Source organism: Fringilla coelebs, assembly GCF_963513975.1.
Source record: "Fringilla coelebs genome assembly, chromosome: 5".
Taxonomy (NCBI): Eukaryota; Metazoa; Chordata; class Aves; order Passeriformes; family Fringillidae; genus Fringilla; species Fringilla coelebs.
This window is the reverse complement of record NC_140033.1, coordinates 37,380,798-37,404,776: the sequence shown is the minus strand read 5'-3', so window position 1 is coordinate 37,404,776 and position 23,979 is coordinate 37,380,798. Positions and strand designations below refer to the sequence as shown.

General features: G+C 41.9%; 2 protein-coding genes across 2 annotated transcripts in view; one reads left to right on the top strand and one right to left on the bottom strand.

The window, feature by feature from the left end:
• The first annotated feature begins 1,570 nt into the window (after positions 1 to 1,570).
• Positions 1,571 to 10,113, top strand: CSRP2 (cysteine and glycine rich protein 2). Its single transcript, XM_084206081.1, has 6 exons — positions 1,571 to 1,578; positions 5,170 to 5,288; positions 7,225 to 7,393; positions 8,380 to 8,512; positions 9,181 to 9,274; positions 9,849 to 10,113. Exons 2-6 carry the CDS (start codon positions 5,177 to 5,179, stop codon positions 9,923 to 9,925), a joined length of 585 nt encoding a protein of 194 aa, XP_084062207.1. The 5' UTR covers positions 1,571 to 1,578; positions 5,170 to 5,176; the 3' UTR covers positions 9,926 to 10,113.
• Positions 10,114 to 12,032: 1,919 nt separating this feature from the next.
• The window catches only part of ZDHHC17 (zDHHC palmitoyltransferase 17), a 66,061-nt gene continuing 54,114 nt past the window's right edge, over positions 12,033 to 23,979 (bottom strand). Inside the window, exons 12-17 of the mRNA XM_084206840.1 lie at positions 23,217 to 23,279; positions 21,991 to 22,084; positions 18,616 to 18,699; positions 18,066 to 18,223; positions 17,150 to 17,244; positions 12,033 to 15,127 (exon numbers count right to left, since the gene is read on the bottom strand). Coding sequence (XP_084062966.1) covers positions 14,989 to 15,127; positions 17,150 to 17,244; positions 18,066 to 18,223; positions 18,616 to 18,699; positions 21,991 to 22,084; positions 23,217 to 23,279 — 633 coding nt within the window. The 3' untranslated portion in view covers positions 12,033 to 14,988. The remainder of the gene's footprint in view (positions 15,128 to 17,149; positions 17,245 to 18,065; positions 18,224 to 18,615; positions 18,700 to 21,990; positions 22,085 to 23,216; positions 23,280 to 23,979) is intronic.

Genomic DNA, 23,979 nt, shown 5'->3' with positions numbered 1-23,979 from the left:
ATGGCCCCTTAGTCACAGTGAGAATTTCCTTTCTTTGAGTATGGTCAGACCTTGCTAGGTCTGCAAAGCTTCTCTCTCCCCATTGGGACCTCTGCTGTTTATTTTTTATAGTCTGTAGGAAATGTTATCAAAAGACAAAATCTATTAGCTCTGGAGGCTACCCGAGGAGACATGGTAAATAACTTAGCATCATCATACGCAGTTCCAGCAGGGCTGGGAGCAGGACAAGTTGGACAAGAGAGCACAGGCATTTCTTGCAGCAAATGGAGTCAGCCTGCTCTGACTCATAGCCTCTCATCGACTTTGAGAGATCCTCTCCCTTCATGCAACCTCCAAATCAAGAAACAAGAGTTGCTAACGCTTCTGCTTCTCCTACTGCTCACTTCCCTCAAAGCCTAGCATAAAGTTTTTGCTATGATGCTTGAGGTCAGACTCTCGGTCTTGCTCACAATGAACACCAACTTGTTCCACAGGAACAGATACTGGCTTTGCTTATGGAGCAGGACTCCAAGATGTACATAAATCTTGCACAGTCTGGTCATCCAAGATTCTTTACAAACAAGAAAATTAAAAACCGGAAAGCAAAAAATCTCAGCAAGTTGCAGCCGCCATCACGCAGGCTGCAGTACATGGAAAGAACATTTTAAGGGGAGGGAAGAGGTAACCCTTGTCACTCTCTGACCTGGTGTGGAGGTCATCTTCACTCATCTCACAGTACAGGCACTTTGGGCCCAGCAGGATGTCACCCAGTGTCTGTGCCAGCAGCTCGGCGGTGTCTCTTTCACCCCAGCCAGCACACAGCCCACCTCACTGCACAGTGCCTGTGCAGGAGGGTTCCTGGGCGCTGCCTCCACCAAGCTGGGCTTCATTCCTGGGGCTCCATCTCTGGTGTGTGTGAAAAGGTCGTTCCCGTGCTACCTGGCATTCCTGCGGGCAACGAGTAGGTGATTCGGTATTGGGTTAATAACGAGCAGGGGATAAACCCAACCTCCCGCTAGCCATAGGGAGCCCTGTGCATAATCCCGAAACCGACAGAGCCAGTGTGCAACAGCCCTGGGAAACTGGAGATGGGGACGCTTACAAAAAGCAGCTGAAGCCTCAGGCAGTTTTCTCCAGCATGTTGTAGACAGCCCTAATTGTCGGCCTTTTGTGAAAATATTAAGGCCCCTCCTAATCAGTTCCCACTGGAGCAGTGGTTCAGCGGGAGCTGCGGTGCCGAGTCCCCGAGGCTCCCACGAGCCGGGCACGGGTTCCTGCCTCGCCCGCTCCTCGCGTCCTGGGAAATCTCTTTCCCGACGCCTGCATCCTTTCCCTGGGCTCTGGGGAAACACGGTCACGGAGCCTGCAAGTATGTCAAGCAAAATCCTAAAACTGGGTAAAACCGCGAGCTGGGGTCCTGCGGCCCGAGGCCGCAGCCGGGCCATCTCCTGCTGCCCCCCGGCCGGGCCGAGCCTCGCGTCCCTGCCCCGGCCGGCCCAGCGCGGGCAGCGGGGCCGGGCCCTCCTGGCTCCGCCCCGGCTCTTTAAGGCGCCGCGGGGCCGCGCCGTGCTGAGACGCGCCGAGCGGAGCCGAGGTGAGGTGAGTGCCGGGACAGGGCGGGTCGGACCGGACCCCGGCCCGGGCAGGGTTCGGGGGTGGCGAGCCGGGGCCGGGGAGGCGGCGGCGGGCGATGCTCACCTCACCCGCTCCCGCTGCTCTAATGATGGAGCTGCCACGCACCGAGCTTCCCCGAGGGGCCGCCGAGAAAGCCGTCTAGGATAACCGGATAGCCTGGAATTCTTGTGTGTCTGTCTTGCGGCTGGCTTAGGTCCCTTGAATCAGAGCCGCTGTTAACAAACGGGTCGGAAAGGACCTGGCGGCTGCCGTGGCTTGTCCCGTGGATGACGTGCTGGGTACAAGCAGCTGCCATCAAGCCGCAGCAGGCAGCCAGAATTATTGGTGTTGGCAGTGAGATCACCTGGATGTTTAATTGCCGCTTTTGAGCTCCCCAGAGGCCTGCATGAACTAGCCGGGGAGTCCCGCGGGAGCCGGGCAGGCTTGAGGCGGGGCTGGAGGTCTGAACCTGCTCCCGGGAAGGAGCCCAGGCAGCCGGAGGCTCCGGGCGCTGCTGAGGAGGGCAGCGGGCCGGGCCGGGGCTTTGTCCCGGGGCACAGCTGCTGCAGGGCACCAGCCCTCGCCCCAGAGGCGCCTCCTGAGCACCGCTGCCAGGAGGGAGCTCCTGCTGTTGAGTGACTGAGGAAATATTGCCGTTCTTCCCACGCAAGCGTCATAGGAACATCGTGGGGAGGATAAATGGAAATACCTTCTCTGGAAGAGAATACGATTACCTTGACCCTTGACGGGTACTGACTTCAGTTCATTTTTATTTTTCATTTAATGAATTCCCAAAGCCCTTATCAGAAGTTTTGAGTTAGCTAATGGCTGTCGGGTCGTCTAGTATTCTGTCTCTCTCGGGGAAGAAGGGGTGGAGGTGCAACCCGTGTTGCCCAATATTGCATGTGAAATCTGGGGCAGAGCTGGGAAAACCTGATTCAGGTCCTCAGCTCTAGTGTGCATGAAAACTGAATTATTGTTTGCTAACAAAACGATTAAAATAATGTAGGCTCATGTAAATGCACAATAGAACATGAGCACGGTGGTGATGAGAGGAAAAGACAGAAGTGGTTCTTGTACCAAATACCGTTTACATTTTGGAAAACATACAGAGTGGAAAGGAATCTCTTCTCCTTTTCTTTTCTTTTTTTTCCCAGTCCATGCATTCCTTTTCCAAAGCGTTGTGCAGCCTATGTTCTCTTTAGCTAAGGACGCTCTTTGCTCTGATTGATGTCAGCTGCTGTGCGGTAGCACAGCCAAGCACTTGGATAAAAGAAATGGAATCTTGATTTTTAGACTGTACAGTTGTGCCAAGAATGACAAAAGCAAAGTGGGAAATGTCATAAAACTAATTTTATGAGCTGGGTCAGTGTATTAGTGCTAAACCACGGGGCAGTAATGATGCTAATCCCATGGAAGTATTAAACAAAGGCTATCCCAGTAATTGGTGTCAGTGTGCAAATGGCACTGCTCAGCCACTCTGAGCGAGTTTCCTAAGCTGTTGCTTAGGAATGTACCTAAGATGCCCCAATTTAGGTTAATAAACTAATCTTATTTTCCCACATGCCATGAATGGCTGTCTGCCTGTCTTGGACAAAGGTCTTGTAGCAGCTACCTAGCAGCATGTCTTACTTGGGAACCACACGTCCTACCTTGCATCCCCCAAACTGCTGAACTGCTGCTGCTCGTGCTGCTGGGGCGGGAGGCTTGTTTTACCTAGCAAGATGGGGTCATGTAATTCAGGTTTAGCCAAAACTGCTGCTCTCAGTTGTGATTTGGGAGTCTGCTCTGCCTTGCCTGGGGTGCGAGGCAGCTTGCTCTGCACTGAGGCCTGTCCCACACGCTGGGAGAAGAGTCCCTTAGAGAAAGGAGCTCTTGAAGCAAAGTGCTTCTCTCTGGCTCCCTGGGCACTTCCAGTTCCTCTCTGTTGATGAGGGAGGCAACTGGAGATTGGTAGTCCTCTGCTTCTGGCTCAGAGGGATGGGTGCAGAGTTAACTGAAAGCAGCAGCCTGTGGCCTTTGTGTGGGGATGCTGTGGTGTCTATCTTCTCCTTGTCAGGCCTAGCAGAGCTTCTCAGGGCAACTGAAGGTGAGTTTGGCAGAGAAGAGTCAGAAGGTCCCAAGAAATTCCTTCCCAGCCTCCCTCCCTGGTAGCTGACCTGTGCTGCTGTGGGAGCTCTGCAGGGAGGGAATGCTCTTGCTGCTGGGGTAGGGTGGCAGGAGGTGCCTTTTGGGCTTCCAGCGGGCAAACCATGGTCCTCATCCAAAAACCCAGTGTGAAATGAGGATCAGTAGGGAGCACTGGGGTGATGAGTGCTGAGCAGCTCTGCTGGGTTCAGCTCATGGAAGCAGTAACCCTGTCTGGCTGCTGTTGGCCCCTGTGCTGGTGGGAGGTGGTGGTGCTGAGCTGCAGGAGAGCACACCAGCATTAAACAGCAGTCACAAGCCAAGGGCAGTTCAGCAGACACAGCTGTGTTAGCTCACGGTGGTGGCGGCGGGAGGAAAGCCCCGGGAATCTCGACGGTGATGGGCAGGGCTCCGCTTTGGAGCTTTAACCCCAGACAGGGAATGGGAGGAGCCGGAGGGGAACTGCAGCTGCTGGTGACAGAGAGTGCAGGGGAGTTCTGGAGGGAGCAGATCAGCTTGAGATGGGACATCTACCGCTTCTGGCTTAGTGTAGGAGACTGTTCCCAAGGCTACAGGTTGGCACAGTGGGTGGGATGCCTGTCCCCAGAGTTTTCTGAGTGTTCATTGCAAGTAATGCATGAGAGGGGGTTTTGCTTCCTTTTAAATCCACTGTGGCTACTTGAGCAGTTGGGTTTGGTTGATAAACCAGCCTGGTGAAGGTGCAGTTCATGTAATAGGGTGGAGTTCCTGGAAAATAATCCCCCTTAAACTTCTTTGAAGTGCAGGTGTGATCTCAAAGGAGTTCAGAATGTTCCTACAACCCTAATAAGTGGTTTTCCGGTGAAGTGAACTTTGGCTTGTTCCACATCACAAATGACAGGCCCGGCAGTAAAACAAAATGCCATTGTTGGCACAATTGGTTTGCTTCTATCAGACAAAAGGCCCAGCATTAGTGAAGCATAGAAACTGAAATTATATCTATCTGGGAGGGCATTCGTTCCAGGTACAGTAAATCTCTTGTGCATGAAACTGTAATTTGTGCATATCCAATTTATGTAACTTTCAGAATCCCCGGGCAGTGACAGAGGACATGGCTCGTGAAGACTGTGTCTCTGTTTTTCTTGCTGTTCAGCAGCAGCGGTCTCTGTTCCCCTTGCCAGTTCGTCTGCTTTTACAAATAGCCGTAGAGAGCTTGCCTAAGCCTTTAAGTCTGGTCTGGCATCTGAAAAGCTGGGAAGTTGAACTGGTCCCAAAAACTTCTCACACAGTGGAAGGTCACGTTTTTAAACAGTCAATGAAATTACAGGGTTTTGCTCTGATGCCACACATACTTCACAGCTCTGTTTTAAAGGAGCCTGTATGCCCAGCTGTCCTGGGGCCAGGGTGATGGAGGACACTGCATTTAACAAACGTCTCCCCTTCTCCCCTCCTGCCTGGCTGGGCACACAGAACCACCATGCCGAACTGGGGAGGTGGCAACAAATGCGGTGCCTGTGGCCGCACCGTCTACCACGCTGAGGAGGTGCAGTGCGATGGGAGGAGCTTCCACCGGTGCTGCTTCCTCTGCAGTAAGTATTCTCCTCCAAAATCTCCCCTGCCATAGCTGTGGGGGTCACAGCAGAAGGGGCTGGTCCTCAGAGGGTGTCCCAGACACTGGGAATGGCAGTGGCCAGAGGCGACTTTGTCCATCGTGATTCCTGCTTCCCCCTGTTCTTCCTGGGCTTGGCAGTCCTGAGGGGAGAGCTCACCTCCTGGAGAGGTTTTGTCATACTGGGAGTGGGATGTATGTCTCAGAACAGAGCACATCCGTTTGCACTCTTGCCAGCCTTTCCCTCAGAAGTCTAAGGATCCTGAGACTGGAAACCTGGCTTAAGTGTTGCTCATGCAGAGGAGGAAGGCCATTGGCAGAGCCTTGTTTGCACTGATGTGAGCTCAGCTGGGCTTCTCCCCGTGGTCCTGGGGCTGGCAGGGGCTGAAGGAACAGTTATCAAACTGCTGCCCTGGAGTCCTGCGCAGACCAGGACAGTGGTGCGCACGAGCACAGCCGAGTTGTTGATGCTTTAGCCCAGCCAAAAGCCTGAACTTTCTTGGCACAGAGGCCTGTGGTTTATTTCAGATGAAAGGAGTCCAAAGCATTATTTTCCAGTTCAACCAACAAGCCCAGTGAGGCATTGAAAATCCCTTTCTGTGCTGAAAATACCTCTGCTTAGATGAAGGGAACAAAGGGTCTCTGTGATTCGGAGGCTCCTACTTTGCAAGCAGACAGCCTTTCTGTCCGAATCAGAGACTTTTACCTTAATGCAAACACGAGGTACTCTTTTGCCCCACTTGTTGGTGATTAATACATTTGGGCAGAGCTAGGGTTTAGCCTTCTTATATTGGCTGCAGTTGCAGCTGGGCCTCTCAGATAAGTTTGCCGTTAAGTCTGCTGCCTAACCTTGGTGTGCTGTGCTGGCATTGAGAGCCTCGGCACACCTACATTCCTTTCCTTGAGCTCTACAGTGGTCACAAAAAACAAAGATTAGATGCCTCGGCTGCCTCATTTTCAGCCTTTTATGGGAGTTACTATTAAAAGAAACCTGGAACTTGCAGTCAAACAATGGCTCTAGTGTGTCTGAATACATGGTTTTCCTTAGTGCATACTTCTGTTGAGGTTAAAGTCCATAGGCTTAACAAACATGCATTAATTGATTTACTTATTGGATATTAGTGTCTTATAAAAAGAACCTTGGAGCTAATGATTGCCATAAGCAGAAGTCACCCAGTGTTTTGCAGATATTAAAATTTTTAAACAAAAAAATTAATGAGGGCATTTATTTTTTTCTCCCCAAATTCTTTTTCATGGGCATAATGGTGTTGCAGATGGAAGGAGCATGCCAGTTGGCATACAAAAGGAGGTTTAAGGAGGAAATAGCTCTCCCTTCTACTGTAACCTTGAGTAGAGGGCTTGCATTGTGCTGGAGGACAATGTAGGAATGCCAGAAAAGCACAGCCCCTCTGGTGTCAGCTGTGAACCAGCCCCAGCTCTGGCCTGGAGCAGTATTGAGGTTGGGGGGATGGAGGGGAGTGGGTGAGGGAGGTGGGAAACCTTGAAGATTTGGGTTTTTTCCCAGCCCCACCCTGGCCAAAAGGGCAGGGCAGGGGCTCTTCTGTACGAATACGCTTTTGCCTCATGCTGTATGGCATCTGTCAAGGGAAACTGCTGACTGCCCTCTCTGGGATTCTGAGCAGCCTCGTTCATCAAACCACGGCAAGTTTCCAGGCTTTAAATGTCACAGTCATGAAGAGGTGGGAGGGAATAGAGCCCTTTATGGGGCTAAGCATAATTCACAAATTCAAACAGCAACTTGCTCCCTCTAATCTCTGGTGGTCTCACTGCCTAATGGGAAGAATTTTGGACAGGGAAAACCATAACATCACTTCTCACTTGATTTTTGGCTTACTATGTATGTTGATGGAAATAGTCCCTTAAGGCAGTTAAACTTTTTTTTTTTTTACCTCCAGTGGTCTGCCGGAAAAACTTGGACAGCACAACTGTAGCAATTCATGATGCTGAAGTTTACTGCAAATCTTGCTATGGGAAAAAGTATGGCCCAAAAGGTTATGGATATGGCCAAGGGGCAGGCACGCTGAACATGGACAGGGGAGAGAGACTAGGCATCAAGCCTGAGAGGTGAGTGAACTCAATTGTGGGGTGCATGGCCCTTGTCTTTCAGTACTATTTTCAGAGGAGTCTTTCAGCCTGGATTTTGTTTATGTTTATGTTTGGAATAGAAACGCTGCAAAATACCCCAGTCTAGTTGAATGCAGGGCATTGAACCTGCATTGCACGAAGCTCTCACTGGTGACTGTGTAAGTTGGAACAGTAGAAGGAGGAGTTAGTGCAAGCAAGGACACTCTCATCTTATGAATGAGGCATAGGGGATTGGATTATGGAGCTGCTGATGGCATGGCATGAGCTCACAGAGGTGACTGTGGGTCTCACATTGCTCTCCTCTTCAACAGGTTCTTGCAGGGATGGATTTGGACAGCTGAGAATCTGGCACTACAAGCAGAATGAATTTTTAACTGGCAAATGAAGGACCATTTGTGCTTAATTATAGCCAAAACCAAAAGTCACATTAAATAGTAAACGTTTCTAATTTGATTAAATTTCTGCTGTAAAGCAGAGCATGTGGAAAGAAGCTGAGGTATGTCTCACAACTTGCTTCATGCAAGTTCCCAAATTATTGCTTAATGTTTATATGATGTATGCTCTGCAGCCAGGTTCAGTGATCCATTCAGGTTCCTGATTATAATCAGTGGACAGGAACTTAACAGAATTATTTGTAGCTTACTGTCTGAAAAATCCATGTTCTGATGGAGTTCAGTCCTTCTAGTTAAGTGAAAAGAGGAAGGCTCTCAAGAAATTAGCCTTTACAGTACCTTTGTTTTATCCTTTAAAGCACGGCCTTTCTCTTCTTGTTGCTGTGGCTTTGGTTTTTTCCCTACCAAGTGCAATTGGATAGCCTTGCTGGTAACTTCTCCAATATTGCAGCAGTACTGTGTTCTGTACTGTGTGCTGGGTGCTGGTCTGTTCATGTTGCTAAGTAGAACAAGAGATTATTTCGTAATTATTTCGTAAAAGAGTAGAGAAAACAAATGTCCTGTTTCTTTCAGCACGCCTTCTCCTCACCGGCCCACCACAAATCCAAACCCTTCCAAGTTTGCTCAGAAGTTTGGAGGGACAGAGAAATGCTCTAGGTGTGGTGATTCTGTTTATGCAGCAGAGAAAGTAATAGGAGCTGGGAAGGTAAGGAACTGCATGTGCTGTTTTGTACCTGCTACATGGACTTTAAATTGAGCAATGTGTGTTATATCAGACCCAGCAGGGAACCAACTGCAGGGCAGTTACGTTAAAATTTGCAATAGAAATAGTCAAATCAATCAACTTAATTAAAAAAAAAATTTGAAATGCAGGGTGATGAGTGATCACCTTAGATTTCAGAGGTGAAGATTTAATACCATGTCATGCTAGAGACTTGAAGCAAATGAAGGAAGCTCCTCTCACCCAGAAGAGGAAACAGTCCTTAGGTGTGCAGCTTGTGAGGGAAGCCAAATCTTTCATCTAAAGAATGTTTCATCTGAAGGGGGATGGTCTCTGAAAATACCATGTTAAACTGCATGTCAGTCTGCCAGCTGTCTGACTTGCTTGCTATGGAGAGCCAAGATGTGCTCTGAATTGATCACAGCAAGCCCAAACCTTTCAGAATGCTGCTCTGAGCAGGATGCTGGGTGGAGTCTGGGGTTTTGTGCTGCTCACAGAAATGCAGATGCTCTTGTCTGCTACTGGTGCACTTCAGCTGGGTTTCATTGCACCAATCTCTAATCAATAGTGATGCAGATATCTCCAGTTAATGTGGTTTTTTACCACCTTGGGCATCCTGTGTATTAATACTATCTTCTTTATTTTTTTTCTAGCCGTGGCACAAGAACTGCTTCCGATGTGCCAAGTGTGGAAAAAGCCTAGAATCTACAACCCTAACTGAAAAAGAGGGAGAAATCTATTGTAAAGGTGAGAAAAGAAGCAAGAGCATTTTTTTATGGTTCAAGATGCCTTACAAGGACAAATGGTCAGTATCTTGCTGATATAAGAAACTTTCAGGCTCATGTTCACATGGAAGTGCTCTGTAAGTCATAGGAATAGAGTAAAAAATTATATAGAAATTACTGAAGTTGCTAATGTAATTGACATCTGCATCAAGTAAAACATCACAGACTGAGAAATGCAGCAGCAGCCTTGCCCTGTGCCTGATTAGAGTAAGGAAAGAAGCCAGCAAGCATCGTGCTCTGCCTTCTTGAGTGGTTGTGGATATAAACTTGATCCACACAGTGGTTTGATGATAACAAATGCCTTAATAGATACCAAGCCAGAGACCTGACCTGTGAATTGCTCTCACAGAGTAGGGTGGGAGCTACACAGACCAAACAGTCCTGTTAATTATGCAGCTTAACAAAATGTTTCTAAGTGTTGCTTCCCAGGAGGATATTCTAGTGACTAAGGAGAAGCCACTGAGAGGCTTAGCCCAGACAGTGCTGTTCTTAATGTGCCAGAAGACTCAGCTACTGCGTGTTCATTTTTCTCACAGGTTGCTATGCGAAGAACTTTGGCCCCAAGGGATTTGGGTATGGCCAGGGAGCAGGTGCCCTTGTTCATGCCCAGTGAAGGGGCTTAAAATGCCTTCCAGCTCTGCTGAGATCCTGCCAGAAGGAACAAGAGAGTTTCCTAAATGTTACTAACTACTGTGAAACAGATACTAGTTACTGTAGTGTACCTTCAGCCAATGATTTTAAAAACAAACACACACACTGCTTTTTTCCTCGCCTTGTGTATCACACTGTAACACTTTTAATACTGAGTATCAATTCAATAAAGCTTTGCTTGTTGATATACCCTACATCTAAGTGTTGCCTACTTTGTCAGCAATAAAGGTGAGGGGACTATTGCTGGGTACTTCAGGGGTGGAAGAATGATGCTTTATAGACTTGATGCACAGCTCTGCTGAAAGCTGGACATACAGTCATGGCCTTCAGAGCTGAATAACTCTCCTCCAGTATCACACCATAATATACGCGTCTGCAAGGCAAAGAGCTGCTCACGGCACAGAAGTGGTAAATCTTAATCTACTGCTCTGTATGGTGACACAGCTCTGAAAGTGATAGATAAGGGTTACCTGTGTACTAAATGGCTGCCTGTCTCTGGCACAGAGTCTCTAGTAAATGAAAACCAAACCATAATATTCTGGGGGGCTGAGTGTGCTTTGGTATTGAGGTACTGTTATGCACTTACTGTGCAGGGATATTCCACCAAGACAGCTGCAGATTAAGAAGTTAAGTTTAAAAAGAAAAGAACTTTGAAACTCTTGTCTGGTTTGAGAAGCAAGCTGATACTTTTTTGGGATAAAAGAACCTTTCACAACACTGAATTTATGGAAACACATATAACTGGTACTGCTGCAACAAAACATTATTAAGCAAGTGTGTCAGCATGGTCTAAAGCAGTTTCAAGCAACATCTATGACTGTGGTCTGAGGCAGGGAAGCAGTTTAAGCCAAAAGCCTAATTAGAAAAATATGTACTACTAAAAATAATACACAAAGAGCATTTTGTACAGGTTATAAAGGAACCATGTGATAGGAGGAAAAACAAGCCAGCTCAGTGACCCAAGATCTTGTCCAGTTCACAGAGCAGGAAAGATCAGAGCTGAAAAAGACAACAGTAACTCTGAAGCAGCACTTTTCAGGTGGGAGTGAGATGGTAAACAACAGCACAGGCTAGGAAAAACTCAGTCCTGCTACTCATACCATCGACATTGCTTTCATAGCAAGGAAGTCTGCTTTTACTAAAAGGCAGCTACTGGGAGGTGTAAGGCACTGAACTCTAGTAGAGGTATAATGAGGGTGCAGAGGGCTGGCTTCTTTCCAAAAAAACTCAAACCCAGGAACCAGCTTTCAAATCATCAGGACTCCCAAGCACAGCAATTCCTCTGATGGAGCACTGCAAATCTTGGATGGAGATCTTCAGCACAGGCTGAAAGTCTTCCCTGGTCTTTTCCTGACAAGCCAAAGGGTGGTCAGCCCAGACACAGCCTCACCAGGAACACTGCTTGGGGAAGGGAAGAACACCACCACCAATTCTCAATGTCGATGTCAAAACAAGACTCAGCAGAAACACTCTTTCTTCCCTTTAGATGTGCTCCTAAGTCCTAGCCTTATACTTTAATACACACTGCTGGTTATAAATATCCTGATTAGATTTGAACTTGGATTGTTACCTTGTTTCTAGTCAAACTCTAACCTTTAGCATGGCTCAGAATAGCCAAGGTAGTCTGTCTCCTGCAAGTGCCACAGAAGCACACATCTGGGTGACACATCCTAGCTGTATGTAGATGTTTGGCTGACCCTTAGAATACCTCAAATGTCATTATGTAAGTACATTAGGCCACATGAAACATTCCCTAGATGCAGCTCTCCCTTAAGAAAGGCTTCACTCAAAAGACAGGAATATTTAATTAGTGAGTGCTAACTTGGATTGGTAGTGCAAAGGTGTTATTTACCACAGTGTAGTAACTCAGGCTTTCACATCTGTACAGATTTGGGTGCATGCCATCTGTAAGACACCTGTACATTTTTCCAGAAAGGCTTCTGAAACTGGACACAAACTACACTGCATGAAATCACACCCCAAGTCAATACAAACACTGCATCTAAGAGTCAATATTTATTTGATTAATAACTTACAAAATTTAACAGATTTAATTTATGTAAGGAGAGCTAGTTTATTAAACATTTTACAGATTTTCTTTTGTTCACAATGTAATACACATCAAGATCTCGACAGTATTAAAATAATACTTGGCACAGTTATAAATAATATACAAAAAAATCCACAGCTTAAAATGTAGTGATGCTGTTTTACACATTAATTGAAAAAAAAAAAATCTGGTGGACATCAAAGAATACAAAAACCTGCAAAGAAACAGCACATGTTTAGGGCCAAGACAAAATTCCTATTTATTCTACCTATGTCAGATTAAGTTGGTCTGATCTGCTGTTGGTCTGGATCAGCTTAAGTTTCAGAAGCAATGCAGTTTTGGTTCAAGAAGTGAATTTTAAGTTTGATAACTTGACAGAAAAAATGCTGCATAGTTGGCTCCCCCCTGCTTGTTTTATGATTTCACATCAACAATTCAGTGTTACCCAAGACAAGTTACATTTAGCACTGGAAACTTCATACATCCCAAATCCATATATGCATGTTAATTTCCACAACTACCTACTATTGCTCAGATTCTGCAGGTCTCAACAAATCTGTCACCAGAGAGCAACTGACATGTAAATAGTGCAGAACTTGCTATGTGCTACCAAGAATCACCTCTTCTTTTGCAAACATTTTTGATATGGGGCGCATGATACAATTCATGGCATTTAATGCTACTGGGCAAATATGACCAAAGCTTGCATCATGCACTGAATTGCTCTTCTGGTGGCTGGGTGATATTTTATAAAGTGTATTGAAGCTCCTCAAGTCAACCGACCCCCAACTAAAATGTGAAAAAATAAATGAATGAACAAATATGGAGAATATAATTGGTGATTAAAACAAACTATAGTGTAAAGCTTTCATGCTTTTTTTTGATTAGAAAAAAAATATGAATAACTGAAGTCAATTGTTTTCACAGAAATAGAGCATGTTTTTGTTAGGATTACAAATTTTGTCTGACAACAGTAGCCAAAGCTTCTTCACCCCTATACCCAAACCTCTCCTGTTAAAAGTGTCCAAGACAACACTGATTTTTCCAGTATTAAACATTCAAGGACTCTGATGCTGCACTTCTGTAAATCCTGATATCTGGTACTTGCAAACTTAGTGTGTGTCTTGAGATCAATGAACAACTACAGAAAAAATGTTTACTTGCAAATACTGAACATCAACTATTTACAGTTTCACTGCTCCTCCTACTAAGGCAAGGGCCGGGAATACCACTAGATTGCTTTATTACCTGTAATCTGCGTATTACAGAAAACGCTAATTTTGCCAAGCATCAAACATGCAGTGAATTTGCAGGGCATAATGCCTATTAACAGCAATATTTAACATCACTAAAAGCTCATTAGATATCTTCCTATACTTTTTTGGTTGAATAAAATGAAAATGAGCAGCTTTAAATACACTAAACACACACTCACAGAGAGAAAACTATTTGATAAATTATTTATATACAGATACACATTCTTTACACTGGTCTCAGACATCTGCTTTCAGGACCCTCCCCAAACTCCCCTCACAGGTTCCTTGAACCACTGGGTTGCTACAGCACTTAGAAGAGAACAAAACTGATTCTCAGTCTCTCTGTAAACAATAGTTAAGGAAGCAGTGAACAATTCACTATGAGTATATGAAAACACCATAACAAAAATCAGTGCATCACATTCAAGAAAAGCCCCTTTGGAATGCAATTTCAGATCATTCCTTACCTTCCAAACACATCTGTAGCATGAGAACTTAAAAACAGAAATTAAGGGCGATTTCCACGTGCCAGCACACCATCTTTCCCAGAACACTGCTCTGCATTTTCTGTGCGCACGTGCCATTACGGGGATTCTTAATTTTTTGTTTTTGTTAGAGTTTGAGTTCCATTATTTCACATCCAAACAAAATAAGCATTTCAGGCAACTTTGGGTTCGTCTTCTCCAATTTCATTCAATTTAAAACTATCTTGTCCTTTTATAACTGAGACTTTTGCTTTTACCTCTGTGGTATCCCCCATGTAATTTCTCTTCCAACGCGTCTCCAAATACACTACACTGTACTGTATGAGGACCAAACCTAATACTAAAACATTGCTAGTTTGTAAGTTGCTTTTACAATTACTTCAAAGATAATTATTTTTTCCCCACTTTTTTCCCTGAACATTATATACTGTAAACTAATTTTACAGGTGTATCATGCATTTAGGCAGGGCTTTAACTTTGACAGAAAAGCTTTCCTTATTGGCGCAGCTGTTTATTTCAGACTACATTATTTCAGAACAGGGTTGTTACAAGTATTTAGTTGTACCACTAACTGGTGGCAAAAACAATCACCAAAAAATGTGGGCAACGTATTTTTACTCAACATTACCTGATGTGCCCTACTGCTATAACTGAACACGTTACAGGGGATCCCCACCACAGGATGTTTATAACAGTACTGAAAAGCACATTTTTCAATGTACATCTTACTACAGTAAATCTGTATTAAAAAAATCACATTACAGGAACTACAACATAGCGATCAGTGAACTCTGTATCATGAAATTTAGTTTTATATTCTAGATTCTTATTTCAGTGGAATTATTGATATTGGGATACAAATTTTTCTGCTCAGCACAATATAACTACTTATGTCAATACTTCAATAATCTCATGCTCCATTGTGAAAGACCTTAAATAAAAAACCCGATAACAAATACTGTGAATATGTTGCCATGAATAATTCTCACGTTAAGAACTGTTAAAATCCCTTTTTGACCTTCCTCCTCTTCCTTATCAGGTTTGGCAGTTTATTCTGTCCATTTTTACTTTTGTTAATAAAATTCTGATGAAGAGAAGGTACCTTTATGATTCATCATCAGCCCTACACATAGCATGCTACTCTTCAAGGGATGCAGAGTCGAGAGAGAGAGAGAGAGAGGGAAAATTTTTCAGGCACCACTCAGGATGATATGCTCACAGGATGAAGGTGGTGCTACACTAGCTGGTAGCCTGATCCTGAAGTTTGGTCATATTCTATTGTATACTGCCTTGTCCAGTCCACAATAACAGGCCGAAAAAGACCACAGCATCTGAATTCAAAGAAGTCTATAATGTTCCTTATACATCCATGGCTAAAAACAAAAGAAAAACACACATTAGCAAGCAATATCATAGCTCATCTAACAAAGTACATAACCTACAAATTTGATTATTCACCCTTAAAGTTTCCAACTTTAGAAAAGGAGCTCTGTTCAGAATTTTTTCTCATACTTGATAAGCAAGTTGGTGAGTAAGTTCTGAAATAAGAAGTGGTCACCAGACTGGTGAATGTTTGATCCTTGGGCATAATCAAGACACCAACTTTCTTCCACTATCCACCAAAACATGTTTTTAGCAGTCCATCACCATGTAGCACAACCTGCTAGCTCAGAACCTCCTGTTCTAAGAGGACAGTTGCATTGTACAGATGGATGCAAAACAAAATGACATGAAAAGAATGTCTTCCTAGAATAATTTCCATATTTATTGGTATCTGTTTCTGCATACATACTGGTTCACCAGCTGCAGGTCTAAAATCAACCAGGTCCCTTGACAACACAAAATTAAGAAAGCATGTTCTGAATTAAATAAACTATTCAAACACTTTCTGTGGCTGAATCAATTAACTGTCAAATATTAAAGACATCTACATAAAACTCCCAACATGCTGGGGATTTTAAACTTAATTAGACATGGGCTGAATAGATCATAGTTTTCTGGAAGAGAAGCTCACGTAATGAAATATGAGAGAGCAGGTCTAAGCAAAAAGGAGATTAAACTATTTGATGCCAATGCTTCATGTGACAGGTGATGCCAAGTCAGTTATTTCAGACATCTGGTGTTATTTTCAGGTGTAGTTTTTATAATAGCAGCTATTTCAGTTAAAATGGTTTGTGAATGTGACAGCAATTTGGGATCAAACCAGCACTTTTTTCTTATCCAGTGCATCACCCTGTGTTTTCCAGGCAAATTATCTGGTTTTGTTACAACTCTAATCTGTAGGAACACTGCAACTACACAGAGATGCTTTTCTGCTTCTCCCTACAAGTTTTCTATAAAGAGATATTAAAAAAAGGCTACACAAATTCCTAGCACAGAAATCCATCTGCTACAGAGCAGAATCATGGAATGGGCAGGTTGAAAGGGACCACAGTGGGTCCCTGGTTCAACCAGGCCCATCCTAGAGCTCATTGCACAGGATTGTGTGAATCCATGCTGACTGCTCCTGATCACAACTCCCATCTCCTATCTCCTTTTACCCCGTGTAAAAGGCACCAAAAAGAGCAGCAGCTCCCACAGGACACACAGCATCTGTAGCAGGATGAGATGTGCTTTTTTTCCTTTTTCCAGCTCCTTTTGTAACATGCTCTCAACCCATCAATATACCAGCTTCATGCCTTCATTTATGTCCTGCTTTGGCTCCACAAGCTGCTCCATCACCCTCTATTCCATCTCAGTGCTATCTCTTCCCCAAGTCTCCATCTTTCATCTAGCACCCTCATCAGTACAGAAACCAGAATCCCAACCTTCTCTTCGCATACTGATGCCCAAAAACTGTATGCATCAGCTTGCTCTCACCCATGCAACACCCACTTCAGTTCCTGGGACATCCTGTGCCCTTCCCCACATATAGCCTTAGCCATGCTCTTCCTGATGAATAGGAAGGAAGTGAAGCCTCTTTTCTCACAGTAGAGAGAAAGGGGAGTTACTGCACAGAGCAACTTCACCAGCACAGTAAGTATTACTCAGGAGAAAGTGCCCTGTGTGGAAATTAATGTCCAGGTCAACATAGACATGCTGCAGTAAGCAACTACCTCTGGTTCGAGCCTCTGCTTTATAAAGATGACATTTATTTCCCCATCAACTCTACACTGAAATACAACCACTGTTGGAAAGCATTCTTTTCTGTATTTGTCCACCCTGCACTACAAAACATAATCACTTCCTTTAACTGGATAGAACGTGTGACTGTGAAAATAGTGGACAAGATTCAGCACTCCAAGTAGAGAAAATAGCCTGCAAGTGTTTAGGTGTGTTCTGTTTCAACAAGCAACATGATTCAAATGTATACAAGGCTACACAAATAAGAAATTTGTATATGCTTCAAAACTTACTTGAATGGGCTTTCAATAGACGTGGTTGTAACTTTAAAGTGCTTATATCTTCTTGCATTCATCCTTTCATTTGTTGTGATACCCAAGCAAGATATCTTAAGACAGGAAGAATAAATAATTTAGCTCACATAAACACATGCAACCAAGTACTGCATGAGACAGACTGACAAATGACCAAATGTACTGTTTTCAATTTGTTTTTAAATTCACTTTTAAACAAAGGAGTTTTTGACTGGGGAAATTATCAGGAGCAAACATAAACCATAAGACTTGGAAATTGATATCTGTTGTAAGTAATAAGTATTGTAAAAATGGAGGACAAAACTTAAACTTCCTGAAAAGTTTCATCTAAGCCTTAGAGGATCATTTCTATTTCCAGGAAAACTTCTGGAAAGATTTAGTCTCATGGTTCATTAATGACAAGTCATACTTCAAGGCTTTCAGTATGACTTTTCTTTCCATAGAAAGGATAAAGAAAACTTGGGTTTAGTCAGACTAGAGTATAATAATATGGCCTCAACTCACACTGAAGCAGTGTAAGAAATTATTGCATCCTCTTTCAAGCTACCACTCCCTTTCTGTTAATAACATACAGCATTATTATAAGGTCCCATGGCTCTTACCTTTTATTAGTCTTTATTGCCTTTTTCTGGTCTGTTTTACCTTTTTGTTGTTCAGGGAATGGAAAGCAGGAGGTAGGTATTTTAACCTCTTGCACAAAAAAAAAGGGCCATGTGAATTAGAGCTGAATGATGACTAACACTGAGAGACAGCAGACGTTTGCCTCCTCCAGCAAGGCTGAGAGATTAAACACTTGGTCCAGCACAATGAATATGAAAATTTAAAGGACAGAACTATTTGATATTCTTATGTCACTCCCAAAACACAGCATTATGAGCGAAGTGCCCTTCCATACCTGATACATCTGACACATGAGTAACACAGCCACCCACATGAAGTGAAACACACTGTTTAGAAACATCCAAAACATCCACGGAGAACAGGTGGCAATCTGTGTAACGTAGGTCCAAAATCCATCCTTTGTGTAACTTGTCTCACAGTGGAAACCCCAGTCTAGAGGAAAAAAAGTCAAAAAATATATGAAGATTTAAGGTATGTTTGTTTTACAGCAACATATAATGCCCACATTAGAATGTGTTAAATAAAATAAGAAAATGACAAGTGCCAGAATTCTGAGCTTTACTTGCTCTCTCTTCCTTTCCCAACTCCTTGAATACGTGACACATGCACATACTTGTTTGTGACGAAGAAAAAAAAGATCTAGAACAAGAAAAACATCTTCTAAATTATAATACCCAATATAACAAAATATTAATGTGCAGTTCAATTCCAGGATAAAAATACCCAAAACTCTGATAAGGCAAAGATCTATAAAAATCCATATGAAGAGATGAAGTATATAGAAACAATTTTTTAAAAAAAGCCAAAAAATCACATTTACTCACAAGAGATACATCCATAGATCATCCAGCAGATCATAAAAAGCAGGAAGAACAGGTATCCCATAAAATAGCGATGGTTCCCTGCTCCTAAAGTTGCACAACAGCGACCAAATTACTACACTTTCAGCAGCATTACAACATTACACCAGAAAGCTTAATTGCTTGCTTAGAAGTACTACTTATTATAGTATATAGAAACATTATGCTACAATATTAAGCCCCTATAACTTCAAGACAGTGAGATGAGCTGGTTTACTTATGATTTTTCTGTTATTTCTCAGGCAACAAAGCAACTTTTCTTTAATTTTCTGTCATGTCACAACTGCAATTCACTAATTCATTTGTAACCTCTTTCATGAGCTAATACAATTATTGATAGACAATATTTAGAGCAAAGTTGGTGACAGCTGTTGCAGAGCCCTTAACAGCCAGGAATTACACATTAATAAGTATTTTTTTAAAACCACTGAAAAATCATCAAACTACAGAGTTCGCTTCTTAAAAGTAATAGAAATATGGAAAAATATAGAACCTTCCTTGATAATAAGCTAAATTACATCTTATGTATGGATGCCTGATGAAGCTTGCTAAAAAAAAAATATCGAGTAAAACTTGCAAAACAAATACCTGTAACTGAACAGACAAGGCCTAAGAACCCAGATATAACAATGAATGGGAAAAACAATTCTGCTTTAGACAGAATTCTAATGCAAGAAAACTCAGTTACTAAAAGACTGATCTATTTTTAACAGTAGTAGAGCTAAAAATAAGCCTCTTGTGAGAGTACATCGTAATTCTGAAGTACTCAGCCTTCCTTCTGTTTGTAAAATATGTCCAGTGTTGCAACCTTCCAACAGCTCCAGGCTGGAAACTAAACCCACAGAGATGATAATGGGCTACAAAAGATTTGGCTGTCATCATTTACCAGCACAGCATTTACTTCTTTATTATGTCAAATGTTTTCCCTGCTAAAACAAGAGCATCCTCTGGAGGCAGAAAATAATCAAGTGCTTTTAGCAAGTGAGCTGAAGGACTGCATAAATAAGAAATGAGGAAAAACATACATATAACACAAGCTAGACTAAACATAAGACACTTCCTTGAAAATCAAACAAGGTTCCTGAAAACACAAAATTATGTCATAATATTGCCTTTGATCACCTAAGGGCATATGAGAAAGTGTTGGAAATGTCCCTAAAGTATCACTTTCATTTGCATTCTAAATTTCAGAACTGTTAAGTTTCATAAAAGACATTCTATAAAGAATACATTCTATAAAGAACATTCTATAAAGAAGTTAAACAGTGGCCTAGGAGCCCATCTAAGAGGCTTCTGAAGGGATGCTTCTTTCAGCAATATCTTTAATGATACTAAACCAAATTCTGCCTAACAGGAAATCCATATGTGTGAGGTAAAAACATGGGCGTAGCATTTAAAACTATAAATGAAATAGTACAATCTTTATCGCAGTTTAAAAAGAAAAAAAAAGGGAAAAAAGAAACTGGGGAAACTGTACTTTGAATAAGATTAGCAAAACACAGTATTGTGCTCTACAGCTGCCTTCTGAACTGGCAGGAGTAGAGTCATCCTCTGCAGTTAAAATAAAATATAAAAAAACTGTAGAAAAACATAATGCTATTTCGATACTCCATTTAGAAGATAAATATAATCACTTCCAGAGACTTGCTTGCTGTATTTTACTGAAAATTCTGAAGAAAACAATTTGCCCTAGTTGCCAATTCATTTATTTTTTCAAATAGTCTCCATTTTTTGTAAACCTCTTAAAAATGGTAAAACTATTCTAGGTCTCTTTATGTGCCAAGTTTTACCCCCAAAGGATTTATTTTAGAGTGTCTGTAAACACTCTTACAAGATTTCTCAGTCCTATCTTTAGCAACATTCTTATCCTTTTAACACATTCCACACACATTCAAACGCCACCTTTCCAGAAAGGCATGATTCATGTTTCCCTTTTTGGCAAACATACCACAAATGCTGTTTTAAGAATGGATTCTGTTTTGCAATCCCATGCTTAGAGTGACCATGTACCAGTCTGAGAGAGAGAAGCCATATAAGGCTGTTCAGACCATCACTCCCTCCGGTTCCGCTCCAGCTCCTATACTGTGATTTTTGATGCTTTTTCCCACCATGCTTTCAAGGGCCCTAAGGTTTACTTTTACCTCCAGTTACCCCACTCTGTACACCACCACTAAAAGACAGATTCTACTTTTCCATCATCATTGTGACTTAAAAACCATTTCCTCCACCTACCCATATCCCATCACTCATACTCTCTCAACACACACAAACTAAGGGCTTTCCTCCCCCATTTGTTTTTTGTTTTCTTACTAGTTACAGATTAAAATATTGGATCTTGCTGTCCCATTGACACATACTCCTTGGTACTCTTGTAAAACCTGAACCCATGCTCCCCTGCCTGTCTGAATTAAAAATTTCTTAGTTTTCATTGTAAAACATCTAAAATATAAACCAAAACTATCTCATATAGTTACATCTCTAGGAAACATAAAACAGAAGGGGGTGATAAAAGTTGATCTCAAAAAGACTTCAGAGATGTTCTGTTAAAATTTAAATGCCAGGATTTTACTCTTGATTTTCAGACCAAACTACTCTGATTATTCATTATTATATCTATTTGAAAGGACTACAATGAAGCGTTTATGAAACTGTCAACTGTCAGTGAACCCAGGTCTTAACTATTCCCCAAGATTAAAGTTACCTCTGCTTGTGTCCTAAAAAATTAAACACGTGAAGCAAGCTGCACTCATTTCCTAGCTGAGAGGTCTTCAGTGCTCCCTGCATAATAATGGTTTTCAAATAAGTTTCTCAAAATATATGACTGGAAATAGCAGCATTTAGAGACTTTATTTCTGTTCTATATCCATTCATTTCATAATCACTGGGGAGAACAAAAGGCAACCTGAATGGTCGAAAAGAGGAGAATACCTCAATAGGAAGTCATTCTGGATCTAACTTGTATAATCATACCAATTTTAAAGATGCATATTTTACCAATAAGTTACTGAATATTATTGGTGAAAATGAAAATTTTCATCTTATGTAATGGATAATAATCAGTTGTGGAATTGGAACATGCGTTTTCAGCAGTTAAGCCTTTAATCTTTTCATTACTAAACTTCATGTCAATTAAAATATATATGTAGCAAACTGAATAAGACGCAGAACAATTTTGAGGACGGATATATAATAGACAATACAAATGAGAATAATGCAGAGAATCACATGTAGAAAAGGAATTAAGCTCAACATTGAAAAGCTTTTCTTAAGAAGCCAAGTCTCTTCCACTGTGAAATGAGAGCAGGCAAGACCTGCAGAGCATTTTAGCAAATTCCTCACCTACGCAGTTCCCCACCCACGGGCAGTGGTGATCAAACTTTGCTATACATCGATTGCAAACACCGCAGTGTTTGGACCTCACTGGCTTCCGTATCTGCAATGGATAACAAACATTTGTTTAGAAAAGCAAGTTACCCTGATGCATTTTAAACAGAACACAAACTTTCAATTAAATGTAAATTGATTGTGCTATTGTTAATTCCTCAGAGAACTTCAAACCTAAAGCTAATTCTAAAGGCAATCCTAGCTATTTAGTTTAATCTACACACTTTTTAACACAAACATCCTTACAACAGCACTGAAATAATTTTCACTTTTTTTTTCTTATAGAAAGAATTATTTTTCTCATACACAGTTCTTCTATCACCTCCAGCTATTGAGCTTTGTATAGCAACCAGCTTCATTTCAGCTTTTAACAATGAAAATAAAGAATGTGCTAGAGTTCCAGGATTGTGTATCATTCACAACCAAGCTCTAACATAAACTTTTCAGGTTATTTTCTAAAGACAGAAATATGACTCAACAAGCAGAATTTGATGGAACTTAAAATGCTAAATAACTCCCAAATTTTTTTCTTGAAAAGCTATGTCTTGAAAGAAGTGGTCTGAAATATATATGTATATATACACACATAATTTTTAAGGTGTCACATCTGTATGTAATTTTCCAGCTTCAAATTTGGTGATGCAAACATCATTCATGTTCCACATACATCAGAGTTTTGCAGTGTTAACACTGATATGCTTGAGCATTTTGTATCTGCTAGTTAACTTTCAAAGAAAAAGCATGTTATATTTGCTTTACGAAAATTAAGACTTCTTCCCCCCACTCCTGACTATTGCCAGATAAACACACTTGATTTTTGAAAAAATATTTTACTAGAAGCACAACATAGTTTTACTGTAAGTTATGGAGCTAGTGGAACGTCACATGTGATTTTTATAATTTGCTAGGTGTATAACCAACCAACCTGGCAGACATACTGGATTCTTGAATTTTGACACTGGCAAGTTATTTCCAAAGCAATAATCTTTTTCCTCTCACTGCTGCATTTTTTTGGTGTACATATTATGTATTGAAAACATTGCTTAGATTAAAGAGTACAAATAAATTCTGCCTTTGAAACTGCAATAAGGTCAAATAAGTGTTCATTACAAGAACACTAATTCTGGCTTAGCATTAAAGGAAAAAAAATAAACAGCGAAATTGATCAAAAAATATACTACCAAGCAGGTACTGCAGAATATACTGAGGTCCAGACTTCCTGTCTCTGCAAGTTCTACTATTGTCTGCAGGAAAAATAAAAATTAGAATTTAGCATATAAACAAATGGTGACAAGTATTTTCAGACCTGCGGCTGTGAACCCTTTATTTCAGGTACTTTCTACACACAGGAACAAATTCAATTCAGATGAAACGGATTTTCAATCTACTTTATTAAACCAATATGCATATTTACTTCTAAATTAATTCTAGTTTATACTTATTCCTAGTCACCTACTGTGATTTCAGTGCTGTTGGTGTGACTTCTGACATCCTGGACAATTTCAATATGAGTCCCTCTGATTTCAGTGGGAGTATAACACTACACTACAGACTAACAAAAGGATGCAAAAACGAATGTGCATGGTCTGACACAACACTGGAGTTCAGTATTGTCCACAAGCAAAATCCCAAACCTCAGGAGAACAGAACAAGAGCAGATGAAGAGCTTTTAAATATCAGTTTTGTGCAGACCCAGGATCACCTCAGCTAAATCCACATCATTGTTCTTTGTAAACCATTGTCTACCTTCTATGCTTCTGAACTATAGAAATATCTTATTTATTTATCCCTTCACTTGCTTTAAGACAGATTTGGGTTATTTTGTAACACAGAATGAAGGACATAACATATTAAAACAAAAAACATCTGAAATTGCTGCTTACTACACATTTCTAAACATAATTAACATGTTCATCTGAAATGAATTTTCTTACTTAGTTATTT